The sequence below is a fragment of the Lipotes vexillifer genome, unplaced genomic scaffold (assembly GCF_000442215.2).
Source record: "Lipotes vexillifer unplaced genomic scaffold, Lipotes_vexillifer_v1.1 scaffold1359, whole genome shotgun sequence".
In the NCBI taxonomy this organism is placed as follows: domain Eukaryota; kingdom Metazoa; phylum Chordata; class Mammalia; order Artiodactyla; family Lipotidae; genus Lipotes; species Lipotes vexillifer.
In genome coordinates this window covers 852,999-865,418 of record NW_006771596.1, presented here as the reverse complement: position 1 = coordinate 865,418, position 12,420 = coordinate 852,999, and the positions used below count along the sequence as shown (strand labels likewise).

Below are 12,420 nucleotides of genomic sequence, written 5' to 3'. Positions count from 1 at the left end.
GGGGAGCAGGGGGTGGGGGGTTAAGGGAGATGCTGTCTCCCCCCACAGGAACTGCCCCAGGAGGCGGGGGACCCCACGCTCTGCAGGCGCACAGCACGGAGGGGCAGGGCTCCCGCAGAAAGGGGTCCCTGGGGCTCCAACAAAGCACAGGACTATTTTGGAATTTCAAAAGTCAACTTTATCCAGATAGGAACCTTTCAAACAGAACACAGAGAGAAAAAGTTAGGCGGCAGTTATTAAAACACACTTTGCCAAACGATTTAACGTTAGAATCCAAGAGGAGCTGGGGAAATGCCGGATGCGGGGTCTCGGCCAGCCCCACCCCCAGTTCCTCCCCAGTACCCTCCGAAGTGGGAGAGTCCGTGAAAGCTCAATCGTTCCTAAGGGGAGGTCACGGCCACCTCAGGCACCAGTGAGCAGGCTGGGTCTGCGCCTTCAGGGGCGTCCGCAGCAGTAGGACTCACACGGGCAGGCTGCTCTTAGAGAAAAAGGGCAGCTGGCAGGTAAATCTCTTCGGGTGGGGTCCTCGGAAGCCACGCGGATCCCACCTGGTCCAAGCAAGGGAACTCGTGGCCGCTGGCACTTCCTGTCAGGGCGTGGGACCTCCCAGTTAGGGCAAGAACAGAGTGCGCAGGGATGGACACCCGGGGACAAGACCACACTGGTTGACACCACCCCAGCAGGGGCTTCCACAGAGACTGAGTCCCGCAGGGGCATCCTGAGCTTGTGTCCTCAAGAAGCACAGCAGGGCCCCAGGAGGCAGTCTGGAATATGGCAGTAGGGCCCGAGGGACCAGAGAGGCTGAGAAGGGCCCAGAGCCCCCAGGGCCACTGCCTGGGCTGCTCTGCGTGTCTCTTCGCAGGGTTGGGCCTCAGAGCCGTGGGCCTCGTGCTGCTGGGGGCGGCTGGGGTGGTGGGGGAGGATGCGGGCTCAGCAGTGCTTCTGCAGGGGGCTGGGCTGGAGTGTGGAAGGCTCAGACCGTAAGTGGGGTGCTGGGAGTCCCCGGGCTGGCTGGCACCTTCTCTTGGTGCCTGGTAGTGGTGGCCACAGTAAAGGTCACTTGCTAAGATGTGTGTTAAGTCCCAGGTGATTGTCAGGACAGTCTTGTCACCAGAAAGACAAGTGAAACCTGTTCACCTACAGCACACCCTGCTATGATCCAGATGTTCAAAGCCAGACCACAAGCCCGGGCAGACGCCCCTCCCGAACTTCCAAGGCATCTCTGTGGAACTCGCTGGACGGGCACTACAGAAAGTCAATCTCAGCAGCAGCGCAAACAAGGTCTCAGAACTTGTGAAGCCCAGTGGCTGTCTCCTCCCGACATGGACACGCTGGCCCGAGCCCCCATCGGCGCCCCCCACGCCCACTGCGCCCGCAGTGGCTGTCTGTCCCGCCCCAGCCCTGTAGTCAGGGCACCCCACTCACCGGACTGTTAACACAGCTAGCGTACAGATAAAACCCAAAGGTGTACTGAAGATCAACAAAGAGCCGGCTCTGACCGCCCCGTGGGCCTTGCAAACGTCCTTCCCAGGGGGTTAGAAACGAGCCCTGCAGCATCTACAGGAGTCACTGAGCTTTATGGTTTCATTCGGCCCCAAAATACACGTTTAGGGGGCCTCAAATTACTAGACATGTGAATCTGAACATTCCCCACCCCCAGGTCCCTTCCACCCTTCGGTTCCTCCCACGAGCTCCAAAGCCAAAGTTGAGTCTGTCCCACTCGGGTTGTTCCACGGTGGGTCTGCTCCCTGGGGGCTGCAGTTCCGATGTGAGTGACGGTGGCGTTCCAGCGCAGGGGCCTCTGCCGGCTGCTGTCACATGATCGCACAGCATGAGTTTTGCTTCCGGGCCTGGAAAGAGACAAAGAAGAGCTGAAGAGGTGGACCTTGGCACACGTAGCACTGGGGGCTCCGCGGGGGTTGGGCGGCTTTACCGGGGGCTCCGGGAATCGCAAGGAGAGAGAGAGAGAACCGGCCCGTCCGCGATGCCTGGAGCGAAGCTGTCCAGGAGCAGTTCATACCCCTGAAGTTATTTTGTCCGCTTTCCGTTAACGCTATCAGTAAGGAAGTAAACTTCCTGTTGTTAAGCCAAGTACAAAGAACAGGAACGTTAAGTCGGGTTGGCTGAGTCTCTTCCTCTGCTCCGGCCCTGTCCCCCCGTAAAGCTGTCTTAACCCACAGGGGTGTTTTTTACTGAGGATGTCCTCAGAGAACGGAGAGGTTCACACTTGGTTTGTGGGGCCTCCGTTACCTTCCCTCTCACCTCCTGTCCGCAGATGCCCCCTTGACCCACTGGCATCGCCCTCCAAGGCACACGTGAGAGCAAACGTGTGTGTGGATGGACCAAGTAAACGCAGCGCCCCGCTGTTCAAACTGAAATCCTTCAGCTAAAGGGAAGCTAACTAGGAACATAAGGAACTCTCTGGAAGGCGGTGCACTGCTGCTCCTCAGCAGGCAGCAGGGATGCGGGGACCACCCTTCCGGCCTGGGGGCGGGGGGGCACGGAGCCCAGAGGAAGGGCGTGGCAAGGCCCCAGCTCACCTAGGCTCCCACAGCACCCCAGCGAACCTGCCGCTACTGACCGGCCACGTTACTGAACTTTCCAAGGAAGACTTGTTTAGTGGTGAGCACGCGGCCACTGCTCTCAGGAAGGGGTGCTCGGGAGCCAGGCCGCCCTCACCGTTTTATAGAAGGCTTTAGACTGTATTCCCAGCACTTCGGATTTGGACACCAGGTCATCTAGCTTCTCGCCTCGCTCTAACAAAGACTCCATGGTGTTGTGCTGGACAAGAAGAAAAACAGAAAAGAACACTTTGCTCTGTTCACAAAGTAAGTAGACGCCAGCCCCCGCGTGAAGCTCAGTCACAGGAAAGCACTTCCTTTGGGCCCCTCCCCCATATCTGGGACACTGCATCAAGACACAGTGTCCCAGACCTGTAGAGGAAACAGGACCTAGTGACCTTCCTGGAGAATCTAGAAGGTTCTAACTGGGACATAAAGCACTTCCCCCAAATCCTCCACAGCACAGGCTCAGCCAGCCACACTCCAGGAGGGATCACCTATGTCTGTATTTATACACACACATTCCTACTGCACAGAATGCTTCCTGTTCCCCCAGGGGAACTGTGTCTAAATCGCATTACTGTCAATTCTGCGAGAGCACTTCTGCACTTAGGCAGTGCAGACAGACCCTTTCTGAACGGGTGAAGGGATGGAGGCCCTCAGAAGAGCCCCCAGCCCCACTGCCAGGACCATCAGGAAGTGGCCTACTCACTCCCACCCCAGACGGCTATTGCTAGGGCAGCCGCAAGGCCCTCAGAGGCCTCTTCAGAGCAAGTGGCACAAACCTAGCTTTGCACATGTGAAACAGCACAGAATGAGGAGTGAGCAAAAATGTCCTTTATTTCTACACACAGCTGAGCAACTCAGATTTCCACCATAAGAAGTTAACTGGCTCAAGACACGAATGGGATAAAAGGTGGCATAACCAGTAATCCAGATTTTATCACTGCAGCCAGAATGGGCTGGGTGTCCAGGACCCATCTGCTCTGTGCAGTGGAGAGAGAAAGAAAGACAGAGAGCATGTGTCCCCTGGCTCTGTGGTGCTCACATGCACAGGTTCTGAAGCAGCAGAAGGCAGAGACAGGGCTCGGTTAGGAAACGTGGAGAAACATGGCACAAAAGACAGAGAAGTGCCCCAAAACTGTCACATCTAACTTTCATTCCAAAGCCCCCAAACATTATCCAAAGCATGGTTTAGAAGACCTAGGCTTGGAGCCCCTGGGATGCTCTTTATAGAACACAGCCTGCTGGGTCCTGCCCCAGACCTGAGTCCAACCCCAGGAGATGCAGATGTGCATGAAAGCTGAGCCAGCGTTGATAGGAGTTTTATATTTGGGGTAGGATTTGTCTGGGCACCTTTTCTGGGTTTTATTTTAATTTTCGGGGGGCTGTGCTGCACAGCTTGCGGGATCTTAGTTTCCTGACCAGGGATCAAACCTGTGACCCCCGCAGTGGAAGTGCGGAGCCCTAACCACTGGACGGCCAGGGCAGTCCCCTTTCCTGGGTTTTATATCCATCTACTTAGGCGTCCATTACTTGCTGGGCGCTGGCTAAGCCCTCGCCCTAAGCCTAAGCCGGGCATTGTTCTGTGAGCAGGGGCGTAAAGCTCAGGATAAGCTCCCAGTCCTGGGAGCTCACACACGGGTCAGGCTTCACGTAAACGTGCAGTGACAATGCAGCGACATTCAGAAAGGGCCTGTATCGCCTCCGAGTACCCTGGTGGCCTGAGTGCGGGGCGCCCGTGCAGGAGTCAGGCAGGAAAGGGAGGGAGGGCCCGGGGTGCGAGACCACGTCAGGGAGCCTGCACTTTATCCTGGAGCTGACTTGGGAGCTGCTCAAGGACTTCAGGCAGAAGAGTGACAGATCAACAGCTACTGTGTAGTGGACAGACTGCAGGGAGGCAGGAAGCCAGGGGACCAGAGGCAGAGGCCCCAAGAATCAAAGCCAGTGCTGATCGAGGGCCAAAGGTAGCTCAGAGTTTTAAAAAAATGTTGAAGCAGCCATTACAAACCAGGAGATTTCAGCTAAAAATGCAGGGTTCCCGCTCTTCTAAAACAGGCCTGATTCTGACAATGCTGGGCCTGTATTTAGTCAGAGCGGGTGAGCCTCAGTCTGCGCCGAGACCCAGACCCTGAAAGGGAGGCACCTGCTGGGCAGTGGGTTAAGCTAAGACAGGCACTGCAGAGGCAGGACCACAGAACTCAGATTCCCCCGAACCCAGTAACTACCCAGACAGGGAGTGGGGACGGGAATATGCTGGGTCCCTCAAACAACAGGTGCCGTTAACCAAGACGGGGCGCAGGAGGGATCCTGCTAGGGTTGTCTGAGTGAGTCTGGCTTTGAGGCCTCTGATGCACGGGGACAGGTGGGCAAACACCACTTTCAGAAAAGTGCTTCGACTACAACTAAAGCAAGTGTTGGCTGCGCGGGCTTGACTACCGGCAAATCTTTCTGCCCCTCAGTTTGGGGACTTGCTCTCCTACTTACTTACTTACCAGGATGATTTTGGTCTCATCTAGTTCAGCCTGCACTTTAGTCATGGGGTCAGCTTCTCGGGGGTTCTAGGAAAGAACCAAAAATAAAAACCACGTCAGGACTGGAGTGGCCACCTGGAAAACGGGGCTCAAAACCAAGTGAGCTGGACACACTTTCAGAAGTTAAAAACCACAGGCTTTTTAACCAAATGATAGAGAAGCAAAAGCCTGCCTAGGAGCTTGGGTTCCAGGTCTTAATGTGGGTCCCTGCGTTTTTCAAAAGGACATCAACATCCACATCACCCAGAGCCACAGCCACCAGGGCTGCCGGCTCTTGTGTTTCACGCAGTTTTGGCACACAGTCTTTATACCCTACCTGGTATCTACTGAGGTGACCGTCCAGGCCTGTGTACTGGATGGTATCGGGGGATCCAACTGGCCAGTCTATCCTGTCGACCTGCTTGGAGAATTCGTCTAGTACCTGCAGGACAGAGGAGCTCAGCAACATGCCCTCCCCTCTGCTGTGCTCATCCGAAAGAGAGGACCCAGGGAGGAGGGTAGAGGAGGATGGCTAACGGCAAGGGGAAAATCTAAGTTCAAGTTCCTCCTTCCTCAGTATTCTGGGAATTAAAAACCGAGGATGCCTAGCCTCATATGAACCTCATCGGGTGAATGACAGAATTATTAGAATTTCAAACTACAGATTTCCACTTTTATCAGGTTACGAATTTCCAGAACAAAGGATATTGGCCCTCTAATTTTCCAAAACAATTCTTCAGAAAGATAATTAGGTCCCTTAAGTTTAAGCAGCCACCAGATTTCATGTGCTTATAAGTGTACGAGTGTTTTGGGGGATGTGAAGCCAGGGCCTTTGAGGAGTTTATCATTAGCACCACAAAAACACACTGAAGAACGTGGCGGCGCTAGCCCCACACGGGGAAAGAAGCTGCTGTAACTGCATGATGGGCCAGCAGGGGGACTCCTGCAGCAGAGGCACAGAGGTGGGGAGGGGCCCAGCGTGTGCCCTACAAGCCTGTCGGAGCAGAAGGGGGGAGGAGGGGACGTGGGTCACGGGGCAGAGCACATAGTCTAGTGTGGCTCAGAAAGAAATGAAAGTCATGACTTTGAGGGCAGAGGCAGGAAGAGAGCCAGCAAGAGGAGTGACGGGGGCAAAAAGCACAGCCAGAGCTGACGCGAGGGCTCCCTCCCGGAAGGAGAGATGCCGTGACTCTGTGGCCAACAAGCAGAGTCAAGGCAGCACCAGGGACACTAGCAGGGTGAGCAGCAGAAATTGGCAGGAGCAGGGGGTACGGTGGGGTGGGACGGATGGGATTGGGAAGGCTCCCAGACTTTCTCTTGGTTTAGGGTGAGAAGAAAAGCTGAGAACAGGTTGATTTTGGACACACTATTTCGCCCCTTCCGCCTTGGGCCCTGTCGTCACTCCTGGCCCCAGTCCACACTCGTCTGTCCAAGTATAGTCCAGCCGAGCTGCAGACACACCTTCTCCAGCAAGGTAAACGCCACCCGGGATGGGTATTCACTGTCAGCAATGACCACTCCCGCCAGACTGTCGTTTCTCACGTAGACATGGCACAGATATTCTAGGGAGACAAGAGGCCAGACACACAGAGGGTGACGTGAGGGCTTTAGACTTTCTCACCACCAAAACCAGTCAGAGTGTTACAGTGCTGGGCTCCTGCCTCCTGGGCCAACGAAGCGGCTCTGAGTGAGGTTTATGGTCAGGCCCTGCACATAGGACAGCGCGTGTAGTTCTGACGGCAGCGCGGCCCAACACCTGCTGCAGGGCGAGTGAATGCCCCAAGGCCCAGTGTGCAAAGCCAGGGTCTAAAGGAGCACCAGTGGTGCAGAAACATCCCAGGCAACAGGGCCCCAGGTGCATGTCCAAGTCACATCCTTGAGCTCTAGGTCAGGCTCACCTGTATCTTGGGAAGCTGCAGCCCTCTGGGGCTCTGCTGTGCTCTGCTCCCAAGCTGATGGAACCTTGGCCAAGCCAAGCAGCCTCCACTTTCTTAGAAATCACCTGTCAGGGCCTCAGCCTTCCTCATTACAGCAACCTAGCCTGCTCCACTCTGTGGTGGGCCTTGGCGGGGACGGGGCAGGATGGGAGGAAGAGACAAAGCCCATCCAGAAAACAATTAGCCACGGCTGGCTGGGGTCTCAAGCATGTGCTGAAGTCGTCAAGTTATCAAAAGGTACAGAGTCTATACAAGAGCTTCTGCAAAACAGTCACAATCCCTGAAATTAATTTTTGTCACTTTAAAAGGATTCAGAGATGACACAGCTCACCAAATGCCTCTAAAATAAATGTCTAAAAAATTTTAAAGGAAACCTGAATCATGAAGAAGAAAAAACTAAGGTCAAGAGGAAAAAGTAATGAGTTTCCAGATTCTTGGGCAAAAATCTAAGCAGCACAGAATACAGTACTACCTCCACAGGGCTGGGTGGACATCCTTTCCTGAGATATCTACAACTCCAGAGGGGAAAGAGGACACAGCAGGAAGGCCGCTTACTGCTCCGAGAGGCGGACCCTAATCTTAAGCAAGTCCAAGCTTTTGGGGGTGATTTTAACCAGGCAACTTCGACACCAACAGTGGGCATAGAATTTTGCATAACAGGAAAACGAGGAGGAGGGAAGAGAGCAGCTAGCAGAGGAGTGGGGTCCTGGTAGCCCGCTTCATCACGCGGCAAGCACTCCTGCTGATCAAGCTCCGAGCTGCCTGAGGTGGGGCAGCCAGGCCAGCACACACTCACAAGGTAGCAGGTCCTCTTACCTTGTTCCTTGACAGAAGCTCTGCTGCCTTTCGAGGAGCGCTCCACAATCAGCTGACTTGTGAAGGTCATGAATTCCTGAACGCTAAGAAACACAACACATATTACCTGTTCCTGTCACCTTGTCCCCAACACAGTGGAAAGGGACCTCTGAGCGTATACACTAAGGAGACACTGCTTCTTGGTTTCATTCCTTTCCCTCCCAACCTTAGGAAGAAATAATAAACACCCTGTCAATGATCACAAATACAGATAATTAGAAATCACCAAGACCATTCAAACCACATCTGCTTGCTACCTAGCTTGCTCAAACAAACCACTTCCAGACTTCCAGGGAACTTTCTACAGGTTATACTTAATTTAACATTTTGGTCAGTGTATGATTTGGGGCACAGTGGAGAAGCAAAAGCCAGCTCCTGTTTTCAAGGCTCCACTGACTTCTGAGAAGCGGGGACAAGTAAAATCTGTGACAGAATAACATAAGTGGCAAAAAGTGTTCGGCGGATGCACAGTCAGTTATGGCAGCTGCCACTGGCTGAACCCGGCAATGTGACACATGTCCGCAGTGACTGCTGGCTCTGGCAGAGAACGAGGCCTCCGGTCTGCTGGGGCAAATCCTCCGTATGAGCCCGGGGCACTCTGGAAGGAAGGCAGGGCAAGAGCTCAGACAAGACAAGGAAACGGAAAATGGCTCGCACAGAGGCTGAGAGGGAGGAGGCGGCTCACGGGCCCAACTGAGAGATGTGGCCAGAAAGGAAGGGTCCCAGATGATGACGGTCCAGCTGGAGGAAGCGGAGTTAACAAGAAGCCTCTGACTGGAATGTAAAGGGCAGTCAGCACAGGGCCGTGACTTGGGGAATCCACAGTTAGCCTCAGCAGATGTGGATACTTCTGAAACCGCACGGAGAGCCACACAGACGAGTGAGGACTCGGGAGCGGACTTCCCTGGCTGGGATCCCAGCTCCACCACTTATGAGACGTATGACCTCCGGGGCAAGGTACTTACTGCACCAGGCTTCATCTATAAATCGAGATTTGCTGCGATGATTAGATGAGCACTTAGCACGATGTCTGGCGCACAGTATTACTTGTTATTATTATCTTGAGAGGGTGATAGGATCAAGATGATCCCTTAGAGAAAAGTCTGAAAACAAGGAAGTCCTTGCAGTAAAGCTAAAAAGAGACAGAGCTTAGAGTAGGACTATAATTAGACAAATGAAGAACTGCATTCATTGTGAGAGTCTGCATACAAGGGCCAGAAAAGCTGGAAAACCCTTCGAAGGGTTGAGGCTTGGGTTCTGATAATCATGAGGCAGGCAGGATGGAAGAGAAGAGGACTTATGAGAAAAACAGTGAGCTCGGCTGGACTACGTGTTGTTTTAAGAGGCACTGGTAGAGATGTCCCTACAGTATCGCAGTTGTGTTAATCATCTGAAACTGGTCTGGGCATCGCAAACCAGTGAGGTGAAAGTCCTACAGTGAAATCTCTGAGGATCTTCAGTATACGTGGGGAGGGGAAAAGGAAAAAGTGAAAGAATCAGAATTAGCCAAGTTAGCTCCCAAAGTTCAATCACAGAAAAGAAGGGACACAGAACAGAGACTAGAGGTCATGATAAAGAAAGCTAAGAAGTGCCAAGATGGACCCAGAAAGCCGCAGAAAGTTTCGACAAAATAACAAGAGGAATTGTCTGAGATCCTGCCAGTAAGCCGCTCTCATCAAGAACAAAACAGCCGCACTGAAGCAGCGAAAACAGAATCCAGACTGCAGATTTCCCCAGGCCCGGAGACTGGATGACCACAGACCCAGGCTCTGCAGGGTCCTTCTTTTGTGCCTGAGTCACCCCCATCCCTCCCACGAACAGGCTGGAAGTGTCTGTGGTAATTCTAATACACACCTGATTGCATTAAAGCGCCTCACGAATGTTCAAAAGCTTGTAAGCCCTACAGATCCCACGCTTCCTTCCAAATCTTCACCGTAGAACCCTTCTGTACCACTAAAGCCCAACCATAAAGAGCGTACGATTTGCGTTGGAGTCCTGGCTGGTTTGGTATCCATCTCTTGGGACCTCAGTGACTTCACTCATAAGATAGGACAGTATACCAATATCTCTCATACGGAACTGCTGGAAAGCCCCAACAGATAATACAAACGTGGCTCTTAAGGAGTGGCACGTAAGCTTCCTAGGTCAGCATCACTAAGTGGGCGTTGCTGGTTTAAAATATAGATCGCTGGGCCTCCACTGGACGTGAGCCTGGGGAATCCGCACTTTTTCAAAGCCCCCCAATAATTTTTATACGACAGAAATTTGGAAAAACCCTGATTACAGCATTACGTTCTACGATGGGATAAAGCTTTTTGCGATCGAAAAAAACATGATTCTTCAGAGGCACAGTCCGCAGGCCGAGGAAGAGGCCACAGCCGGCTCCACCACGGGAGGCCGAGCCCCGGCCCTCCCCCGATTCCGGGGCCGTCTCCAACCCCGATCCCAGGCCTCCCCGCCCGGGCACCGCCCGCCTGGGCCCGCCTACCTGGACCTCTGGAAGAAGCTGAAGGAGGACACGTCGTACGCGGCTTTGAGGAGCACCGCCTTGGCATCGCCTTTGTACAGGACGCTGAGGCTGTACAGCCTCATGGCTTCGCGCCCTCGGGCCGGCTACCCGCCTGGCCGCGGGATCGGCTCGCTGGGAGCAGCGCGGCGCCGCCCCTCGAGACCACCACAGACTGCTGACGGGTCGGCCGCCGGCTTCCTCCGCCTGGCTCCGGGTCCACTTCCGGCTCCGGTCAGAGGCCGCCGCCCGAGGCCTAACGAGGAGTTTTCGTGCCCCGGATGCAGAAAGGAGCAGCCGGAAGCACGGGCGAGGGGGCGGGGCAGAGTGCTGCGCTTGCGCTGGAGGTCGGTCCCCCGCCCCCTGGGCTTTCGTAGGCCGCCAGGCTTGCTGCTCGTAAGTGTTTAGACTTCCCTCGCTGTCCTTCTCTCTGCGAGGGCCTGTCCTTTTCTCCCTGGCCGTCCTGAGTTCTCCCAGAGGCCTCTCGCTTCCTCCCGGTCCATTCTGAGGCCTGTAGAGGCGCCTGTGTCCCCCGGCGCTGTCCTCCCTCCTAACGGTGAGACCGAGTCCCACCCCCACGCCAGGGCTTTGTAAACCCCACACAAGGGACTTTGGTTTATGGGCGAACTGCTGTCCCTGGAAAGTGTTTTCTGAATCATATCTCCTTTCTGGGTGAAGAAGGGCAGGGACCTGCCGGGAGGTGAAGGTATGCCTCTTGTTTTCAGATGATTGAGTCCTCTCTTGACATTCCCACGCCTTCCTCCTGCCTGCCTGGGAGCAAGTCCCTGGTCACACAGGTCCCTTCAGCACAAGCCCGCAGGGGTGAGGGCTCCTGGGCCTGCCCACCACCTGGGAAACCAGATGTCTAACCACTGATTTGGGAGCCAAACTGCTGACCTCACAGAGTAGCAGAGCCACTTCACCTCAAAAGGGGCAGAAACTCATCTCCAAACTGAGGGAGCAGCTTGGCTTACCGTGACTTGGAAAACCTCATTTTGCTTGAGATGTTGGAATAATGCTTTTTCAATGGATGGGGATGAATGAGGCTCAGTTCCCTAAGGGTAGTACATCTTTCACGCTTCTTGTTTGTTGAGTGGTATGTTATCCGAGAGCATCTTGCAGGACAGAGGTGAAAGGACCTTGGTGTTTGGAAGTTGGCAGAAAGGTTACACAACTATCATGCTAGAAGCAGCCAGATCTGAAATGATGGGAAAGAGATGGTAATATTTGAAAAACCAACGGCATCACTCTAAACATTACCCTAAATCAGCGTGTCTCAGCCTTGTCACTGTTGATATTTCGGATTGGATAATTCTTTGTTGTTGGCGGCTGTCCGTGCATTGCAGGCAACATCTCAGGCCTTTTACCCACTAGATGCTGGTGGCACCCCACCGGCCATTTGGCAACCAGAAATGTCTCCGGTGGGACTTTCCTGACTGTGCAGTGGTTAAGACTCTGAGCTTCCACTGCAGGGGGCAAGGGTTTGATCCCTGGTCGGGAACTAAGATCCTGCATCCGTGTGGCCAAAAATAAACAAACAAACAGACAAATAAATAGAAATACAAAAATGTCTCTGGACATTGCCAAATGCACCCTGGGGAGCAGTGGCTTAGAGAACCATGGCTCTAAATATTCCTGTGGCTGAAGGAAGTTCCCACCACCTGCTTTCACTCAGCACCTTCCTCACCGACCCTCTTCCCTGGCTATTTCCAAGTGCAGAGGGTGGAGAGAGCTTTCCCACATCCCATCCATGTTGGTACTAAACGTTAAGAACAGACTTTGGCCAACGCCAGGCCAGTGTCACGGGATGGTGGGGAGCTGTTAGTGCAGCCCCATCGTGACTGCGCTGACATGGTTGACCTATAGGGGGCGGGTGAGAGCCATTTCTGAAGACAGTTCTCAAAGTTCCTTTTCCTTTGCTACTAAAAGTCGTATAAAAGGAGGAATCAGGACAGTGTTGGGTTGGAATAGATTTAAATGTATTCACGTGACACGTAATAGTAATTGTCTTGACGTTTCCGTTACACCAAGCACTTTCCATATGCGTC

General features: G+C 53.8%; 1 protein-coding gene across 1 annotated transcript; it reads right to left on the bottom strand.

Annotated features, from left to right (window-relative positions):
• Positions 1-1,562: 1,562 nt before the first annotated feature.
• YKT6 (YKT6 vesicular SNARE protein) lies at positions 1,563-10,822 on the bottom strand. The gene is made up of 7 exons (XM_007446995.1): positions 10,355-10,822; positions 7,828-7,910; positions 6,536-6,636; positions 5,412-5,516; positions 5,057-5,122; positions 2,680-2,781; positions 1,563-1,850 (listed from the first exon to the last, which is right to left on the bottom strand). Exons 1-7 carry the CDS (start codon positions 10,456-10,458, stop codon positions 1,815-1,817), a joined length of 597 nt encoding a protein of 198 aa, XP_007447057.1. The 5' UTR covers positions 10,459-10,822; the 3' UTR covers positions 1,563-1,814.
• Between the last annotated feature and the right edge of the window lie 1,598 nt (positions 10,823-12,420).

What these genes read in the sequence shown, in the direction of transcription:
- YKT6 (XM_007446995.1), bottom strand. Translation starts at nt 10,458, where the DNA reads ATGAGGCTGTACAGCCTCAGCGTCCTGTACAAAGGCGATGCCAAGGCG. An exon ending in ATGAGACCAAAATCATCCTG is followed by an intron (nt 2,782 to 5,056) that starts GTAAGTAAGTAA and finishes CTTCTTGTCCAG; the next exon opens with CACAACACCATGGAGTCTTT. An exon ending in CTAAAGCCTTCTATAAAACG is followed by an intron (nt 1,851 to 2,679) that starts GTGAGGGCGGCC and finishes GTCTCTTTCCAG; the next exon opens with GCCCGGAAGCAAAACTCATG.